We start from the raw sequence: 21,265 nt of genomic DNA, 5'->3' as shown, positions 1-21,265 counted from the left end.
TTTGAATTTGTCTGGCTTTAATTTTCAGCCATCAGTTCTTGTTATGCCTTTTTGTTGGGTTAAAGAGCTTTTTATGCCCCATATATTTTGGAATTTATGTGCAGTAATTGAGGCCTCACTAACATTCATGAATTATGATGAGTAGAAATATTCTGAGCAGGATAGAATAACCACTGTTTGAAATTTATCTAGTTGTCTGCAGATTTTTGCACTAGGTATTGCACCACATGTTCTCATGATGGATCTACAAAAGTGGATTTTTTTATCCAGGAAAAAAGGGATTTTTTTTTCTTTTTTTAAAGGAATGTGATCAAGAAATTTTGGGATTCTATCAAAGCTGGCTGACCAAAAAATGAGAATTACTGGAATCCTTCAAGCTGAAAATACTGCAATCTGTGAGCATTACACCCCTTTTCCTTATTAAAAATAGCAGATGACCCAAGCAAGCATGGCAATGTGGGGTGTTTTGGTGGCAACATAGCTATGCACAGTTACAGGCCCCTGTGCCGAGGTTTTGGGTTGGTTTATTTTTCCTAATTAGTATCGTGCTAGGAAACTAAACAGAAGCAGCTATATCCTAATTCTTTGTCATGCTGCCAGTCTTCATTATAACCTGCCTTTGTGTCCTTGTTACCTGTTTGTCGAACAGTTTTAATGCAGTCGAGTTTTTTATGAGCACTCGCTGCCGGTTGGAATATTCACAATTTTCCTACTGAGTTCTCTGCTGATTCCAGTTTTCCCCAGAATAGGTTGTCTTCTCCACCAGTGCTATGCTTTTGAATTGGGGGTTTGCCCCTGCAGCTAGTACAGAAGTGGCTGTTTCAACCATTGACATTCCAAGAAACCTTTGGAGGAATAATTAGACTAATTTTCTCCCCACTCTTTCAGTGAGTGATAGCATGTCTCAACTAGTTCTGCAGACCTGATTTATTGAAAGGACCTGTCTTTTAGGACACCCTTGCCTTCACATAATTTAAGATACATACAGTTGATATGTGTTTAATTTTGTGGCCTTTTGAGAACTACATTGATATTTGCAACGACAGGCCTGCAACGAAGTTTATGTACTTCCCGGTTTGGGATGGAGGGAGTAAAACTTTGCCTACCAGAAAGTAAGGATCTTTGCCACAGTGCCTACCCTGTCTTGTGAACAATTCCTTCTCTCAAAACTAGTGACAACTTCTTTCTTCCTAAAAAGATGGTGATTTGGCACAGTGAGTATCTCTACACTCCCACGTCACATCTAGAAATCTTCAGTGACATTTAATCAGCCGTTCAAAGTATTGACCCCTGCATTCTTAAAAGACTATAAAGAGTTTCTTTTGGGGATTATTTTCTTCTTCATCAAAATTGTTTAAAACATTGTCTTAAGTATTCCCACGGATAGCCCTGGTTATGTGTTGAATTTTCTCCTTGGAGTTTAAACCAAGTTAGATAGCAATCTAACCCCACTGTTTTCCAACTTTCTTCTTACTGTGAAAAGTAACTCTTCCAGTGAGCAGCACTCTGACTTAGTTTGTTAGGGAATTTATGTCTTTGACATGTACATTTATCTACTCTGTTTTTCTTCAGAGAGAAAGGTATTTTCAAAGTCTTCACAGGTCAGATTTCTATGGCAGTCTCTGCTTTCATCAGTAAGAAGGAAATTTTGTGTTTGGGTGTATTAACTCCTCTACCCGTCTCAGGATTTGATGGTACTTCCTGGGTGGAACAAAGAGCCTATGTGACTTTTTTTTTTGCCTTGTGGTAAATCTGAATCTCTTCATCCTGTAGGAAGAAACCTTTCAATGAGAAGAGTTGCCAGTAGGTGTTCTCCGTCAGATCAGAGATGTGGCTATTGTTACTGCCATCAGTTGGTATGCCTGTGCTGGCATCTGCTATGTCATGGAAAGGTCAGGTCATACCATACTTCAATTAATTGTTTTGTCATGATGTGGCAAGCTCCATTCTCAGCCAGAATGAAGCAGTAAGTATTCAGATTCAAGCAAAGCTACTGCATATTATACCTAGCCACTAATGATCGCTGAATTAAGATTGCCTGTATCCTGAGGGAAGAGTCAGATTAGAACAATCTATGTCCCCGTTGACCACAGTCTAAGGCAAAGGGAGCAGTAAGCTTTCTGTTAGTGTTGCCACATCACAAAAGCAGTTCTGAAAAAAAAATTCTACTTTTTTATGTATAAATGCAGATTTTAATTTTGTGGCTGTCTGCAGAATATGAAACTATACCTCAGCCTGGCGGGATATTCACCTGCACTTTAACACTTACCTTTGCAAAAAGCTTTTAAAATTATATAGAACGATAGCAGTCAGATACAAAACTAAAAATGCTATGGCTCTTTAGATATCTTCTCTTGCTATCCCTACATGTTTGTAATTACCTGCTTTAATGACCTCTTTCCTTTAGTTTTAGTCGATGCTTTTTGCTGGCACAACACATGATAATACGCAAACATTTAAATCTACTGTAAGTTTTAAAACTTTTTCAGCATCTCTGCATTTGCATTATGTGCCTTATCTCTTAGGTGAAAGGAAAAAGAGGGGCAAAATGTCTCGCGTTAAAATGCCTGTATATTAGGATGTTGATGGGAAAGGTGAACATGTACTATATGTCTATACTGATATTAAGTATGGACATAGGGGAACATTCTTTTTGCCTATAAAAAGGCAGATCACATGGTCATAGCTGACATTTAGATGGATAATTATTCCATTATGTAGTACTAGCCATCTTTTTTTTTTCCCTGTGTTCATCTAGCTGCAAGATGGTGGTATATAAGACTTCTCCTTATATCACAGGTTTCAGGTTGTCCTTTTAAACCCACAATTTCTTTTCTCTTTCTGAAAAGACACTTTTATTTTAAGTGTAGTGTGTTAATAGATCATGCATATCACCAGTAAGTGAGGTGTTAGAGTATAATCTATATTCTATTTTTCTGTGACCAGTACGTAAGAAAACCAGAAGGCTGTGCCGCCATACGGAGAGACCTGGACAGGTTGGAGAGCTGAGCAAAGAGGAACCTTATGAAATTCAACAAGGGCAAGTGTAGGGTGCTGCACCTGGGGAGGAATAACCCTATGCACCAGGACAGGTTGGGGCTGACCTGCTGGAGAGCAGCTCGGTGGAAAGAGACCTGGGAGTCCTGGTGGACAACAGGATGAGCACGAGCCAGCAATGAGCCCTTGTGGCCAAAAAGGCCGATGGCATCCTGGGGTGCATCAAGAAGAGTGTGGCCAGCAGGTGGAGGGAGGTCATCCTCCCTTCTGCTCTGCCTTGGTGAGGCTGCACCTGGAGTACTGTGTCCAGTTCTGGGCTCCCCGGTTCAAGAAGGACAGGGAACTGCTGGAGAGGGGACAGCAAAGGGCTACCAAGATGATTAGGGGACTGGAACATCTCTCTTATGAAGAAAGACTGAGGGACTTGGGTCTCCTCAGTCTGGAAAAAAAACGGCTGAGCGGGGACCTTATCAACACTTATAAATACTTAAAGGGTGGGTGTCAGGAGGATGGGGCCAGGCTCTTTTCAGCGGTGCCCGGGGACAGGACAAGAGGTAACGGGCACAAACTTGAGCATAGGAAGTTCCACCTAAACATGAGGAGGAACTTCTTTCCTGTGAGGGTGGCAGAGCCCTGGCACAGGCTGCCCAGAGAGGTGGTGGAGTCTCCGTCTCTGGAGACATTCCAAACCCGCCTGGACGCGTTCCTGCCCAACCTGCTCTGGGTGACCCTGCTCTGGCAGGGGTTGGACTAGATGATCTCCAGAGGTCCCTTCCAACCCTATGATTCTATGAAAACAGAATGAAATTTATTACAAAATTAATGCCATTAGCTATGAGAACTTATTTTGCATTGTGCGAAGTCCACAAAGTAGCATGCATCTACCTCACTGAGGAGTCAGATTGCAATTACTTGTCTAATGAACATGACTTTCTTTTGAATAACACTGTGGAGGAGTGCCTCCAAAAAGACTAAATACCTACAGAATGCTAAGATTGTTCAAAAGTAACATTTATTTTAGGAGAAGACGTGAACCAACACAGCTGTAAGATAGTAGGTCTTTATGATGTCCTATGTATGTCCTGTTGGGCTGCCTGATAATTCATATCTTGCCTAACTACCCAAAATCTCACAATCCATTTATGACATAAACTTCCAAAATAACAGAATACTAAATATTCACTAGTTTCTCATCATTGTTGGCTAACGTATTTTTAAGATTTATCTTAAATTGTTTTATTTTTATTCAAATCAATCCAGGGTTCTGCCATTCCATAGTACTGGTCTAAAAGTAGTATCTGTTGCCTAACTGATGACTGATATATGTGCAAGTTCTACAAGTTCTTAGATTTAAAATGAAATCTTTTGGGGTCTTAACCTTTAGCAACTGTAGTGGAGCAGCTTAAATTTTTATAGCACCTTGTCATTCTGAAGTATTTCTAAATGTTTTACAAAATATTAAAATTAAAAGTTAATTTATCCTTGAGTGCCGATACTTATGTGTAATAATTTAGATCTAGTAAGAAGAAATCAAAGTGTTTAATGCTTAGTGCGGCCTCTCTTTTTTTAGTCTGAGACGTATTACAGTGAAACGTGAAAAGCACCTCATTTCAGAGGGTCTGTTCTAGCATCAATGCATTTGTTAAGGCCACGGTAAAGACCTCTGTCCACCTGCTTTGGGAGAGCAGCCTGTGTTAGACGCTTCTCTTGGAATCTGGTCATTTAAGAATGCCCAACCTACAGAATGGCAGTCCGCCAGTTTACCAACACCACATGTGAGCCTGGGTTTTATTAAGAAATCCATGGGAACGGACTTTTGTGGTAATATCCTGTTCCTGTTTCCCCACAGAAACATGCAACTGCTCAAAATATCAGTGCACAGAAATGTAGAAATGTGATTTTCCATGCAGAATAATGGCAACTGGCGTATGATTTATCGTGCCCCATCATATGATGAGCTAGAATATTATATTGTCAATATAGCATGTCAGAGCCTTTGGAAGTAATTTGTGGTATCTCTTTGTAGTTGTTTACAAGATGGAATTGGGGGACAGGCATTTTTTATTAAAGGAAAATGGAGGTTTCATTGCTCAGTCATTACAGTATTTTCATGATAATGCTTTGTGGTAAAATGCCGTATTTAGGCAGTTAATAGGATTAAAAAGCTTGTGAGTAGAACACAGTGTCACTGTGTCACTGACACAGTGTGTCACTGACACTGACACACTATGTGTCAGAATTATACTAGCTTCCAGTTATTAATACTATAATCCCAAGGTTTCCACAAATGTAATGTGAATTGATGAGAGGTCAAATTACACAAGAGTAAATTACAGTGAACTAAGAGTGTTTCATTATAAGGGAATCTGTCCTGTTTCGTAAGTGCGTTTTGGTTTTTTTCTCTTCCTAAAAGATCATCGAACAGTCAAGGTTCATACTAACACCTTTTTCATGTGCTTCAAATGCTCGATATCTTATTTTCATCTTTATTGTTTCTTTTCTTTCTTGTGAACCTCCTAGGAGATGGAGCTAAGAACGATTCAGAAAGCGGATTATCCAGAAGAGGGCAGCCTCAAACAGAGGAGGATGCGTAAGTGTATTTAGTGCATTGTGGGTGCAGTGCCATGATTTTTACTTGTGAAAGAGTAACGTTTCATACAGAATTAAATTAATAGCTATTATTTTTTAATACTTCTAATTCCACAGGGTTGGGTATTCAAAGGCACTGAAAGGCAGGTTTACAGTTACAGGTACAGATTAATGCAGGGTTTGCGATACAGCTGTCCAGCCAGTTCTGTCTTTCACTAGTAGTGTGGGGCATATGACACTGCCAATTACAGGAGTCACGCTCATACTACTACACAATGAGGTATCGTAATTAAACTACTGAAAAGAAGGTATGCTTTGCCTTTATTAAAAACTAGCCACAGATGGTCATGGTGAAACTTCACGTTTGCTTTGCAAAATCTTTTAAAATTCTTGTCTTTTCTCACGCAGTCTTATTTTAAGCTATAAGCTTCCTGACGTTAATGGTCTTTGGGCAGTCCACAGTTAGTAAAGCACTTAAATAAATATTTCAGGTAAAGTGTTTGATAAACTACTTTCCTAAACCTGATAGATGTGAGGGAGGAGAATTGATAAAATGCATTACAAGTAAGGGTTCTAGTGTCTCATTTTGTTAGTATTGCTTGATCTTTTCTGTTATGAAAAACATATTTAATTGTTTATAATATTGCCTAACCTCAGCAGAAAAGTGAACTGAAATTTTCTGTGCCAACAGTGAGATGTCAGGCTAAACGTGTTATGTATTTCAGCTAAAACAAACACATCCATCCCTAAGAGTTAGACAAAGGAAATATTTGTTTCATCTCTGATAGAACTTGGTGAAGAAGTGGAAAGCTGTGAATCTCTGTAAGTTGGATTGTATCAGGGATGCTTTTCATCTTAATGGGAAGTTACCCAATTCAGAAGTCCTGGAAGTTACGATTTTCTTTTGTAATATGGAAGTTGTATATGCTCAGTAACAGTTCCTAGAGTTTAAGCTTTAGTCTAGCTAAAAATCTGAAAGTGTCCTTCCTCAGTGAGCGTGTTCATACTTCTTGCTGCTAATACAATATTATCCTAGGTAGTCCCCCATCCATTCCATCCTTGTTACTTAACTGAAATTGCATTCACCAGGGACTCTTGTGAGCTCTTTTAGCAGAATTTTTTAAAAAATTCTTTATTCTCATTCTTCTTCAACACTGTCTACATTTTTGGTCTTGAAATCTTATTATCCTGTTGTGTTGTCCTGCTTTTTTACTTGATGCTTCAAATTGTCCTCTGGTGGAATCTTGATGTATATCTTTGATGCCTATCCGAGAAAGTCTAATTCACAGCTGAGCGTGAACATGGCTATGCCACATCTCCTCTTCTCTCCTCTACAACATTAGATATTTTTTTATCATTCTGTGTAATGTGACTGTCCTGTATTTCATTCGGGCCTGGTGCCTGCGCATCCAATTCATATTTTATGTAAATTCTCCTGTCTATAGGTCTCCAAAATCTGCAGTGTGTTTCCTATTACCCCAGTTTGTCACTAAGAGCTCACCTCTCGGTGCAATGCAAACCTCCGTTGCCCACATACTCCTTTGTTGGCCGGGTTCTTTGTGCTTTCCTTGTGTTCCTGCTTCTGACAACAGGTCATACCGTAAATCCTGTGCTGCAGCTTGTGTTACTGGAAGAAATACCACCATGCCAGTGCAGTATTCATGCAGGCTAGTTAACCGACAGTAAGAGAGTTGGGGTTTTGTACTTGAGTGGGTTTCTTTCATCGTATAGTTCAGTAGACGTTGATTCTGTTACTCTGCTTCTGTATTCTTGTATGTATTAAATACTTGTACCACAATTGTACCTGGTGTCGCAGATGAAAATTCCCTCGGGGCTAGATGTTTTATGCATGTGTTTCTTTTTTACTAACAAATAGTATTTGTGACATTTATTCAACTAAATATTATGTTTCTTATGTTTGAAGTTGTAAGTCTTCCTTTTGATTATTACACTTGAACTCTCAAGGTGGTTTTTGGGTTTTTTTTCCCTTGTAATGGGTGCTTTCCCTGACCATTAGCTTGACATTTTTTTGGTGTAGGACAGTATCTTCTAAGTGATGGAGCTTGACAGGTAGTAGAATTGTTTGGATGGCACATTAGATAGTAAAAACTAAAAATGTTACAGTTATACCAGTGGAAAGCTGTAAACCGATTAATTAGGCGAGTTTTGTGGTTCAGTAAATCCCTTGGTCAACACATATAGACTCGTTTCTTAGAGGCAGTAACCTTGAATTGCAGAAGAATTTGAGTAATCATAGTCTTCATTGACATGTAAATGTTTGCATTCAATAATTCAGTATGTTTTTTAAAAATTGCAAGATTTGCAGAAGACTAGCAGTTAGTGACATGCCAGTAAAACACATTTATAAACTAACACCTACACAGTAATATTTATGTGAACTTCCATACACTTTATTTTTACAGGCGGAAAATATATTGTACAATACACTGACATTAGCATTTTATTTTTTGCGTAGCCTTCTGCTCCCATGTTGAAATACAACAGTGATAAGTTTTTCTCATACTGTAGTTCTGTTTCTAAATTTGGGGGTTCTTATAAGGGGGATTCTCCCCTCTGTGGGAGGAAGCAGTAAATAGATTATTTCTCTGTTGTCTCCATTTGATTTGCATGTTTAATGGTTCAAAGAGAAAATAGCCTAAACATCCATTGCAGGAATTTTTTCAATAGATATTCAGTGCAAATCCTTAATCATGCATTAAAGTCTGCCATTTAGATCTAATCTGATTGTATATTATTTTACTCTTTATGGCAAGACCCATTTAACTCTGAAAGCTGGGAGTAAAATATATTTGTGGCTTAAAGCTGAACAAATAACATCATGCGATGTCGTCCTTATTGGGCTCAGTTTTAACTTCTCACGTTTCCTATGTCTACAAGCAGTGGGGTACGGTCTCGCAGTCCGTGGGGTTGGGGAGCTCATCCTCTTGATTAAATTCCTGTTCTTAGGAACAAATGACTTAAATTCCTGTTTTTACCATTGTCTTCCTGCACGATCATAAGAAAATCCTCTGCTATTGCTGAACCTGAGTTCCTGTCCTTAAAATTAGGCTATATGTATTTTTGGCAGTTCGCATATAAATCCTAACCAAAGATATATTTGGTGTTATATGACACAATCAGGTTGCACAGCCCATCTGTTCACAGCTTATCTAAGTCCATCCTGATTACAATGTGAAGAAACTCTGGGAAACATTTAAAACACTGATTTTCACCAAGTGGTGATGTAGCTGATTGATTGAAATTGGTCTATTTTAACTTTTTATGCAGGTTCATGGAATTGCAGTCCAAAGTGAAAAGATCGTTGGTTAGCATTCTGAAAATAAGAGCAAACCTGAGAAGCCTACAGGTCTGGTTTACGCTGATTTATTTTTTTAATCTACTTTTAATATAGGATTTGAAATAAAAATGAAGATCTTATATGCAACATTTGAGTTTTAAGAAATAGGGAAGCAAATTAAGCAAATTAAATTCTTGAAACCGGGGAGGTTTGACTTGGAAATCCAGAAAATGCAAAAAAATCCCAGAATTTAGAACATTATTTTTTTTAAACTAGAGGCGTTGCTTTTCTAAGTACACCGTTTTTAATTTGTATCACTCCTCATTTTGTACATGAATAAAAGCATATGAAGTAGTTCTCAACTATTATTTATAACTTGAAGTATGAATTATTACTGCAGATTTTTATGTTCTTGAAGATTAAATATCCCTTTGTGTTGAAGTGATTGTACTATTTAATTTACCGCTAATGTGTCATCATTTAATAGACTGTTTAGTACATGCTAAAATGCAAATCACTTTTCAGTTGTATTCACATTTTGTTCCCTGAGTAAATTTAGCACAGGGTTGGCTGCTGTATATCAATATCTGGGAAATAATTTGGTGTACGCAAAGTATTGTATTGATTTATTTTACTTGTATCTGTGGTCTGACAATGTTTTATTTACAAAAAAGACTGATACTGATTTAAAATATTTTAATTGCAACGATTATTTAGAAAACTCTATTGAAAAATCCTTTATATTTCTCATGAGATTGATAGTGTATGTTTTTAGATCTACCATGAAATGCTGAGGAGTGCGTTCAATAGAATCTTAACTGCTTGTAGATTTCCATTTTGCTAACATATTATAGCAAGCTTGTGCATGTGCCAAGATTGCTTTTCTGGGGATCAAGTGTTAATCTGTTTAAACAGCTGAAGACTTACGAATGAAGCGTAAATAACAAGAGATTTTAAAGTAACACTTTCAAAGGCACCTGAATGCCATTTTCAAAAGTAGCGTATGTTCGGACACCCTGAAACTTCGTAGTCCCGTCGACTTTCGGTGAGCCGGAGTCTCACACGTCATTTGCAGCTTATGAGAAATTGGCAGAAGTTCTTTCTTTCAGATGTTTTTAATAAGTTGTAGACGTCGAAGTAGGTAGTTCGGGAATGAGATTTAACAATGTCTTTAATTACGGGGTTTTTTTTCCAGGCTTTAGAGGGCAGTAGAGAGCTTGAAAATATTATTGGTGTCTCTGACTCGTCTTGCATCTTGAGTGCTGAAGTGCAGAAAACCCAAGCGCTAAGTAAGGAGGATTTTCAATATTATTTATCCCCTTTATAACAATTTAACAATGATCACTCCAGACATTTCCTAGTGTCATATCCCGCTCTGTGTTACACCCCAGGACTCCGACGAGTGAGTTCTTTTGGTCAGGACAAATGCACCTTAAATGTCCTTGTGCATCCAACCAGGAGCATAAAAGAAAGGCAGCCCCAACGGCCGCTCTTCTAACTCACAGCCACAGATGGGGAGGGAAAACCTGCAAGAGCAACACCTTTTCTTATGTAAATAGTTAGATACTTAGTGGGTAGTTAGCTAGTGATTAGGCTAAACGTTTGCACTTTGATTGCATTGCCTTTCTTCTCTTCTTGCAAGGAAGTTGTTTTGTTTGTTTGCCTGTTAGGAGGATTAGGCCAAACATAGGTTTCCAGGCTTTAAAAATTGCTATTCATGTGCCTTTAAATGATGGACATACCAGATGCTTATTGTGTTGGGATAAGGGCACTTTACAGCTGGCACATCTGTAATACTTTTCCAAAGAAACCCAGAAAGTGAAAGATTTTCATTTATACGTGCCCATTTTTAAGAAACTTTTTGTCCTTACTCCAAGTCCGAGGTTCCTGGGACATGTGAATCCTCAGCAGCAAAAAGCGCGTTCATGCTTCTCTTCCCAACTGCCTCTGCAACTAGAGGGGGAGTATGTGATGGGGAAATATTCTAATGCAAAAAACTTGAGTTTGGGATAATTGCAGAAGGGAAACAAAAAAGCTATTTGCTTTCAGGAAGAAGAAATAAAAATCTCCCTTACCAGGCCATTCCTTTAAAAGTGGTGAAAGGTAACTGTAGGCACCAAAGGGGCCCCAAATCTTTATGCTTCAGAACAGTTTGTTCATTTGTTTTCACAATCACGCCACCTTTTATCTGTACCCACGTGACATGTTTGTGCTACAGGTGTGTGGCATTTACCACCACTACTCCTCAAAGTTTTGCATCTATAACATCGTTCTTGTAGGCTTTTCATACCAACCTCTGATAACCTAGTTTCCAGCTGACCAGGGAATATGAATGAGATACGCATATACATAGTCCCTGTGCCCCTCTCTGGACAAGCACGCAAAGATGATAAAACAATTTCTTAACCTGCAGCAAGTGTGATGTTTTGCTGCTATACATTATTCTACCCCCTGTCTGGTTGCTCTGTTTTCTGCAGAGTGTAAAAACACTGGAACTAGCTGAGGAAAGCAAAACGCAGGGTGACTGGGACTGTTACTTTCTTTGCAGTTGGAAAGGGCTGGACAGTAAAGCTACAGGTGCTGGAGAATTTTTCTTAGTGAAGAGCGCTGAGACTCTTCTAAGGCATTAGGTGGATGCGCCCCAGCAGTGGAATTTATGCACCACACGATTCCAGCAACTACTGTTGTTTAAATTACCATTTCTTTCCTGACTTGTGTTCCAATGCTCATTCTGTTTTCATTTTGCATGTGTTTGCACTGTACTAGTTCCCACTGTAATGCATATAAGCAGCTGCTTTCTTATACAAAATGAAGTTTTCTGAAAATAGTCTGTGTTTACATTGCTACCCTACACTGTGGATAGGGCAGTAAGACTCTGTATCCGGGAGAAGGTCGCAAATGTTGGACCCATTGTTGACACTTTCTGTTATGTCCACTCTTTCTGTTACCTTCTTGTTGCCTTCAAAATGGGAATCATCTTTTTCCCCCATTTCTGAATTAGGAACAAAGCACCATGTCACCACTAGAAGACAAAAATGGGAACAAAATGTGGTATGAGGCTTGTACGCACAACTTCTCAAAATTCTATTCATTTTGAAAATGGTTTGTTAATTTTTTTGACCGCAATACATAGATAAGGAGCGGGGTTTGGTCATGACTTGAAGAAAAATGCAAATGCTTTGAAAGTGAAAAAAGCGACATAGATATTACTTTCTTTGGAATCTCTGGGGCAACATTGACTGATTTCAGATTTATTTATTTGACTAGTGAGTCAGGCAGAAGAACTGCAGCTGTTGAAAAGAAACGATGGAAAACTTCCTGCCCAAGGTAAGAAACTTTTTATAACTCCTGCATAGCAGATGTTTTGACGATTCCTTTTAGTTTATTCCGTCTTAGTTCTTTCCACTTGAAACAAGTTGGGTAACCTTTAATATGGGAAGATGATGATAATCAAATATATTTCTTCTAAGCGTGCAGGCTAGCCTCAACTTTTGCACTACTCACATGTGAGTTTCATCTTTTCAGCTACTTTCATTGTATTGGGTATTTCTCCATCAAAGCGTGCAAGGAGAAGAAATCGTTAATGGTCTTGCACTTGAGTTATGGTCTAGAAATAAGTGCAGTCAGGTCCTAGAGAGTTTACACACCTTTTATGTGTGCCAGAGTTCCTCCTCCTTCCTCGCTCTCCTCTCTCCTCCTGCATTCTCAGCGTATAAGCCAAGTAACACACAGTCTTTGCAACAAAACCTTTTTCACCTTATACGTATGGTGAGGTATTTAGCACGCTCCAGGGGACTCTGAAATCCTACCTATTAGCTTTCTTCATAACTAGCGCTGTGAAAATATTTGAATCTGGTGGCATTTAATGTAGCCTGCCCCACATAGCCACTTTAGTGCCTTGCCTAGCTGGGAAGGTGGTGGGGGGATACGCACAAGATTTATTTTTTTCTCACACCCAGTAAAATCAACAAACGTTCACCACTGACATTCTGGTATTTCTGTTGTCTTCATGCATTCTCTTAAAATAGAGCTAACCTAGAATCCAAATGGGTGATGGCATCTCTGCTGCGCGCTCTGCCAGCTGTCCCAGCCAGCACGACTGCTTCACATCACGAGCAGCCCCTTTGGTTTTGGTTGTATCTGCTCTTCCATTGGGCTTCAGTTCTTTCTGTTGTGGGGAATTCTCTTAAAGGAGAGAAAATTGATCAAACTTTAGTTTCTTTGGCTCCAGCAGATTATCGCAAAATGAAAAGGAATGACATCACTTTTTAAGGAATTTGGCTCGTTTGTGCAATTTGCTGTTTCTATTTACAGCTCCCTATGTCCTTCTGTTGAAGTGATCGCAGCCCCTGTCTGGCACCGATAATGGTGAACGCCATGGGCCATTGCAGATTCAAACGGTTGTTGCTTCCTTTGTGCGCTGCTTTTTGGTGCTCACCAGTATATGCATGGGTGGTTCCATCTTTGCTCTGGAAACTAGCCCCTGAAGCTAAACATATATCCAGACTTGTGAGATGAGAAACGAGATATTTTGTGAAAGTAGGACGGAAAATAGAATGATGAGTTTAAGTTGACCAATTTTGATGAAGTTTCAATGTCAATTTTGCTTTAAGAAAGAATAAATTCAATTTTGCAGTCTTGAAAATACAGTAGTAGGAGAAGCGAGGAAGTATGTGATGAAAGCATTTGGAGATGTTTTACTTTGCCTTTTAGTGTTGGATGTGGTTTTTCATAATTATTTTTAATTAGTTATGCTTATGACTGTTCTGTGGCTTGGTACAGACGGAATGTCACATTATCATCACATGGTGAGGCATGAAATTTATTTATTTTACATAAACAACCTCTACTTAAAACAACTTAATACAAAACATTCCTCGCTCAATGGGCAGCATTATGTAGGACTCAGTATATCATTTTGTGTGACCAGCATAAAAAATGGCATCATTGTTTGTCCATGACTAGCACTTACAGTAAACAAAATGTTTTTGAATAGAATGTAAGCAAACTATAAAGCAACTGCCAAGAGATGAAATCTACTCAGTATGTTGCAGTCCCAACCATGCTTTATGTGTCTTGAGAATAAGTGTGTAGGTTGCGATATGCGTATTTTAAAGGACAATTTAACAGGTTCAGAGTTTCAAGGAGTGAAGAGTATGTTCTGAACGGGAAAGTTACTTAAGCTGGTTATTACAAATTATACTAATATTTTGCTTCCCGACAAGAAAAACACGGACACAAATCACGTCCGTGACTGTCTGCTGTCCAAGTAAGAAACAACAAGTGAGTGTTATAGAAGATCAAATACTTGCAGTGTTGAGGAAAACTATTTTCAGACTGTGTCTTGTAAGGAAATAAAAAATACTTTCTTTTCTGCAACGTTGTTCATCCTGCTAAGCCCATGGGCAAATACGATCACCCCTATTAAGTTTAGTTCTAAATATTCGTAACTTTCATATTGTTTTTAATACAAGTGACTGAAGTTTGCACTCTTTGCAACAGTAATGGTGGCTTTCCAAGGGACTACGTCAGGGTTAACTAGGTAAATTTTCATTTAAGGCCACTTGAAATTACTAATGAAAGCAAAGCTGGAGAGAGGGACCAGGTAACACTGACTTCCCACTCACCATTTTTTGAAAACTATGTATATATGGTGAAACATAAAATCCCATTTCCCAAACGCTGCAAAATATAGATGCCTCCTTAATAAGCGGAGTTCCTTCTCAAAACAGACAAAATGGTAAGAATACAATTTTCCATCATTTATCCCAATTCCTGTCAGTTTGAGTTTGGACTTTTTACTGGCTCTTTGTGTACAGGCAACTAACTAGCTTGGGTCTGGACTGCTGCTGGGTTGCCGTGAGTGAAGGTAAATCAAGTTTACAATCTATTTCTACCTTGTTCTCAAATAAAGTAGAATACATTTGTTGACCTTTAGACATACTTGGGTGTCTGTCTCCCACCTCTCCTTCCTCCTCCTCCTCTTTTGGGATCTTCGGGGGGAAAGACATCAGACTTCAGATGTATATTTTCAGGAACGTATCTGTGGATTTTTCTGACTGTAAAAACCCTAACCTAAAAACCACAGGGTTTTTCCTCAGCCGAACTTTGTATCCACCTGTAGGGAAAAAATGTCATTATACCTTTTTTAGGAAAAGTAAGCATTGCAAGCTGGCTAAGCGTTAAGTGAACTGAATGAATTCACAAGTAAATTTATTCAGAAACTGAGTTTCTTTCCAGTTTCCATTCCTTGAGAGGAAATGGAACAAATACCACGATTGTCTTTGCTTACGGCAAATACTCGCTTTTCAGGCAAGCGATGAGATGGATGCAGGGGTTGGACCTAGCTATTGGGAAAGGCCTTTTTATCTAACAGATGTGTAGGCCTCTTTCGCAAGAACCGATACCTGAGCTGACTGGTAAGGATGAACAATCTGCTCTTGCTTGTACAAGCCCTACTCCTAGGGCTTTTCTGAGGTTCGGTTCTTCCACAGTTTTAATCTGTTTGGGAAAAGCTGCTAATGCTGACACAAACAGCAGTTCCTTAGTTCTACCAAGGCCCTTTCAGTCAAATCCTAGGCTTCTTTCCAGCAAAGGTTAGACAAGATCTCTCTAGCGGCTGTTTTGTGGTGTACATCATCTCTAAAAGCACCAATGATGCCGCCAAAGGACTTTTTTTCAAGTAGATTGTTATTAGATGGAGACGTGGAGCTTGTGTTTACACATGATCTGCTTACTTCAGTTCTTAGCACTGAAGGCCAGGTTTGGTGTTTTCCCACACATCAGAAATGTCTGCTCCGAGTTCATGTCCCTGCACGGTGTTTGGAAGAGAGATCATAGAATCATAGAATGGTTCGGGTTAGAAGGGACCTTGAAGATCGTCTAGTTCCAACCCCCGATGGTCCTCAGTGCGCTTTCACTGAAGTTCTGCAGCCAACCAAGACATGAGTTGCCCTCTTGGCCAACTCAGAAAGGCTGTGAAAGCCCGGCCTTGTTTGTCTGCTCCTCCATGGGGAAGATCTATCTGTATTTCTGCTCATAAGGACTTTTCTACAAGTAGGCTTGGGGAAAAGTTAATCTCAGTTATGTTTTTAAGTTATACCTCGGTGTGAGCACTTGTAACTGGGACTGCATTGTGCAAAACCGAATTCAGACTGCTTCAGTGCCGACCGCGTGAGTATGAGGTGCACAGCAGGACTCAGGGCAGCTCGCCTGTTTTACTTACTCGTAAGTTATTTTGAATGTTCCCATGCAGAGACCCAGAGATGTCCTCCGCCCTCCCACGCCGACAATCAGAACTATTTGTGAGATTGCCCCAAAGTGCACCTGGAGGAGTGTGTTGTCTTCTAATTTGTAGTGTGTGGATTGAAAGCTGTCGTTGCTCAGGCTAAATTTGACCGTACATCTTCTCTCACCTTGTGTGAGCGGGGCTTCTTTTAGTTTGTAACCATGCAAAGCCCTTTACAGTCTAGAAGAGGTAACAAAACCCCCTTAGGCTGGTCCCCAAAACGTGCAATGGCAGTGATTTTCCTAGAAGTGAGTAATCTTGTCTACTGGGAGGCAAAGGAGCTGTTGGCCAGGTTCCTGTCTGAGCCCCGGATGCCGCGCTCTTTCCCGGCGGGTGATGGGTCTGTTGGATTCCACTCGCACCTTAAGAGTGAGCATTTCCAAATGCAACCTGAGATTTGCGAAGCGTCTGGGTCTGAGGTCACCAACATGATAAGCTTTTTGGATGGAAGGAAGGGGGCAAATTACAAACCTCTCCGAAGATTTAACATCCCCTGCTATGTAGATGAAATATTAAGCTATTAACTTTTGTGGCAGATACAGAAATGCACATGAGACGTACGACTATAGGCCTCAGTCGTATATACATATAGAACTGTCAACCTGCATTTTCTATTTAGGTGTCAGCCACGTTTATTCATGAATTTCACACTTGTGTTGTTTATACTCTATTTTCCTATGTACCTTTTTACAGATGCAATAGCTATTAATTTTTAATTCTAGTGGATCTAGACTTTAGAGTATTAAGCTCAATGAAAAATTAAAAAGAATTGTAGTTCTTTCAAGAGCTACATGTAGCAACTCCTACATGAGAATAAATACTGCTTTCTCCCATGAATATAATTATTTTAAATAAAAAAGAAAAGAAACATTAGTTTGGACTCACTTAGTAGCAATTATACGTTTAAGAGGTGTAAATAACTTGCTATCCAGACATTACAAATATCCAGGTGCTCTGTATGTGCTGATGACAACAAAATTGAAAAGAAAGACTGTAATAATTCTGACTGGTTTTCTCTGCAGAAGATATTGATTATTTGTGTGTGGTGAGAGATTTGGAAAATTCAATTAAAGGAGTTGTGCAAAGGTTTCATAAATTTTCCTTGTACAGCGTGTACACAGACATTGTTGCGTATTAAATCAATGCAGCACTTCACAATATATTTTCTTTGAAACATAAAAATAAATAACATTTAAACAGTTCTGCTTACTACAGAAACAAATTTTATTTTCTGTGAAGCATTTAGTCATGTGCTATCACTGACTCATACACATTTGCCAGCTGTAACAAATTTTATAGACGTTTTCTCCAGAGACATAGCTCATATACTATGAATTTTTAAATGAGCAAATGGTGAAGAAGGGATGTCAGCAATATAAAAATTGATCAGTTAAAAGATAAAAGCATAAGTAAAGAGATTTGTATGGTAGTCTTAATAGGTTTTATTAAATAAAAATACTATAAAAAGACAGTAATGAATAGACTGAAGGTTTTAACTGTGGTTGAGGTGGAGAAAAATTATTCTGGCACATTTAGTAGAAGATTGGTTTTATATCACCTGACAGGTGAACATTTTTTTTCTCTCTGCTTTTTAGATCTGTAAATGTTTTAGAGCAGTCAAACTTGCGGAAGAATGGCAGTGAAAGTAGGAGAGGGAAAGAAATTTGGGAAGAATGTACCCTTTTAATGCTTTTGTGGTCTGGGGACGCGAGGCACCGCGGCGAAGGGCATCGAGGCTTCCACCAACCCAACCACGCAGGGGTGAGGTTCCTGCTGCCTCTCCAGCTCCTGCCTCACCCTCCGCAACCTGAAAACGTGGAGCTGATGGGAAGAGCCCGGTCCTGCGCCCGGCTAGTGCTTGTGCCGCCCTCGGCTGCAGCCCTGGTGGCTTTCGGGTCACCTCCACAGAGCCCGTCCTTTCCCGGCTGCTCTGCTCACAACACATTTTCATACACAACTTTTGATAATGTTCTTGTTTTTATGTAGTTTAGCTTACCTAGGAGTTCTGCTTATAAAAACATCAAGAGAGAGAAAGGTTAGGATTCTTTTTTGTCGGTTTTGTTGAGGTTTTTTAAGAGCAACCCATTATCTTTGTTAGTGCACACGTTTAAAAAAAAAAAAAAAACACAACAAAAACAACCCAAAAAAGCTTAAACTGCTACAACAAGCATTATAAGTTTGGGGAGCGTATGAGTAGTAAATCATATATTATTTGATTATTTCAATATCTAAATCTTAATGCCATCTGTATAAATATGCCTATAAATAGGGCTGTTTTGTCCAAATGTGCTGTCATGGTATATGTTTGGAAAGAAAGCTGAGTTATTGATGTTTTTTATGAATCTGGGCAGCTTACAGTTCGTAAGGCAGCTTCTCAGAGTGAAGTGCGTATCCTGGCGCGGGTGCTTTGGCATGTTGGGTTCTTTACGTGCTGCAGTCAGTGATTGAAAGGTTCACAGAGACTGAATTAGAAAGTTGCATTTAGCACAAAGAAACCAAATAATAGCAATTTGTAATTAAACATCAGTCTTTTTCTGTTACTTGTCATACAAGACTGGACAGTTTCCTATAATCAGCAATGTTTAGTGGTGGGTTTTTGATGGCGATCTGTGTAAACAAATGCTGTTTATTAGTTATAATGGAGGCAAAGTTGAATCGGATGCTTTTTTTATGGAGTAGCCTTATTAAGCCCTAGCTTAGGACAGAACTGGCTTGGTCGGGGTCAGCTGCAGCACCTTGTGTCAGATCCACGGGCAGGTCTCCTGCGTCCCGGCATGCAGATGGAGCGTGGGACACCCAAGGAATCACCGCATATGCCAAGTGAGGAGAATCTTCCCCCCCACCACCCAGGGCTTTGGTGGCTTTGATGCCTCTCTCTGTCTAGGTTTCTATGCAGCCCCTTTCCTTGTAGTAGGAGTCTTTAGCTATAAGCCGCTGTAAGCATCTGTTTGTTCTCAGTATGTTTAATATAAAGCGAATAATTTTGAATTCTGTCTTCACCCTGTTGTGGTGGTGGGATGAAAACGCAGCATGAACCATCAGCAGACACTAAGGGTACTGAGACCAGCGCTGATCATCTGCTGCAGAAAAGCCATTTGGAAATCTTGGCACTCGGATGCACCTGCTTCCAGACCCTTTCCCCGTATGTTCTCATTCCCGAAGTTCCTTCCTACTCTTGCACACTTTTCCTCTGCTTCTTCCAGCCATCTGCTCGGCCCTTCCCCTGGCCCTGCCTTCCTTGGCGACAGGGCTCAGGTGTGGTTGCTTCTCTCTTTGCCACCCCCTCAGAAGACTCAGGGCACGGCAGTGCCTCTCATGCCATCCTTGACTGGATTCTGCTGAATCAGCTGAATTTTTATTTATTCTTTTATTATTAATAGGAAAAAAGAAGGACCAGCTTCTCATACTCGTAACCCATTCTGCTTTGTCATCATCGGTAACGATGCAGCACATGGGTACACGCTCACAAGTAATTAGGGCGGCCTCCTGTTGAGGCACAGTAGCTGTATGAAGTAAAAGGGGTTCTGTTAATCACTGTGGTAACTTATTTAACTCGTATTTGGGGGGGATTTTCATAAATTCTGTAAACATCATTGTTGTGTTTATCGAAGCTGATTTTTCCTGCCCCACAGTGTACGTTCAGACCGGCGGGAGCTCTGCGTTCCTGAAGTCGCTCCTTGACTGAGGTAAGCAGCCCCTGGCTCTGCTGCGTGGCTTCTCCAGCCACCACGGACAGGCTGAATAATTGTAAGGACTGAGGTACTTAATTTTAAAACATTTGCAGAGTGATCCAGGATGTAGGCCTGCAGTCAGGACTGTCATATCTTGATGGGAAAACAGTTGCTACGCTGCATGTGGTATTTGTTGTTACTGGTTTATTAAGCAAAATGACATCTTGAATCTATAGAAACTTGTCCCACTCTGAAACATCCGATAGCGTTTCTCCTCGTCATCGAAGTGGATGTTTTTTCAAGAACGGCAATTCAGCTGTAATACATGTAATGAAAGCAAGAAATTTTGTGTACTTCAGCTTATACCTTCTTCAACGCCATGACTGCTGCCCCAGCACTGGCCTGGGAGGCTGCCGGCCACAGCCCTGCTGTGCTGTCGATGGCACGGCACTTGGCTGCCAGGGCTCAGGCTTTGCTTTCCCGCAGAACAACTCCTCCGCTCGCTCCTGGCTGACCAGGGGCCTCCAAGCCACGGGCTTTTCCAGGCGAGGACAGTGGGCTGCGGGGCAGATGGGCTGGTTGAAGCTGAAGCAGCAGCAGCCACCCCCTTCCCCAGAGCACCTCGCCCTCCTCTCCCACCTCTGCACAGGCACCGCCGACAGGCCGGGCTCGCTGCTGAGCAATCCACCCCATCAACTTTCTTAGCGTTCCCAGAGCAGAAACCGTAAAACAAAATACTAACAGACACCTCGAGACACGGTTAACGAGGAGGTTTTTAATCCTTCCTCCTTTGGCTACTGGTCTCTGCTCCAGTGTTGTAAGCGAAAGCCCAGTTAGTGACTGACCTTGTCTGTCATCGTATGTTACCTGTGCACAAGAAAACTGGTCGCTCATGATCTTTCATAAAGTCTAGTGAGACAAAGAAGTCTCTAAAGTCTGCAGATTATATTGATTCCCCGTGTGGTGTGAGAACATCTCTCCTTTGGAAAGTTAAAGTAACATAAGCTTGTAATTGAGGACTATGGAAAAGCAGATCTACAGGTTTTACAAGCTGTACAATTGAGCTCAGGCACATGCGTTTTTCTTCCCGATGAAGGTTAAATTTTATTTTGTGGTCCTAAGTAACCTAGTAGCAGAGTTTGAAAGCTCTTTTTTGCTAGTCCACAAGCTAACGTTACCCTCCTGCTTCTTAGCTGCTTGGGCCAGAGATTCTTTCTACTCCTTACTCCTTCCAAACCAGCTACACCACCAAAGGCTGGGAACAGAGCCATGGCGGGACAGCCCCAGTGCAGGAGAGCGGAGTGTCCTGCTTAGCAGCTCATTTTCACCCTTCGGCATCATTTCGGAGTCCCACAGAATGCAGAGAGTGACTGGTCTATGGTACAATAACCAGTTTACGTCTTACACTGGGTCATTAGCTTC

At 40.3% G+C, this 21,265-nt stretch overlaps 1 protein-coding gene across 2 annotated transcripts in view; it reads left to right on the top strand.

Moving 5' to 3' along the window:
• Positions 1 to 21,265, top strand: part of ITGB3BP (integrin subunit beta 3 binding protein) — a 34,286-nt gene that overhangs the window by 11,015 nt on the left and 2,006 nt on the right. For both annotated transcript variants that reach the window (XM_074598874.1, XM_074598875.1), the window contains exons 4-8: positions 5,518 to 5,587; positions 8,875 to 8,953; positions 10,080 to 10,173; positions 12,152 to 12,211; positions 19,805 to 19,858. In XM_074598874.1, the coding sequence (XP_074454975.1) occupies positions 5,518 to 5,587; positions 8,875 to 8,953; positions 10,080 to 10,173; positions 12,152 to 12,211; positions 19,805 to 19,857 (356 nt within the window). In that variant the 3' untranslated portion in view covers position 19,858. The remainder of the gene's footprint in view (positions 1 to 5,517; positions 5,588 to 8,874; positions 8,954 to 10,079; positions 10,174 to 12,151; positions 12,212 to 19,804; positions 19,859 to 21,265) is intronic.

This window comes from Larus michahellis, chromosome 8, assembly GCF_964199755.1.
Source record: "Larus michahellis chromosome 8, bLarMic1.1, whole genome shotgun sequence".
Lineage (NCBI taxonomy): Eukaryota > Metazoa > Chordata > Aves > Charadriiformes > Laridae > Larus > Larus michahellis.
Note: the sequence above shows the minus strand (reverse complement) of the source record. Positions and strands in the feature narration are given on the sequence as shown.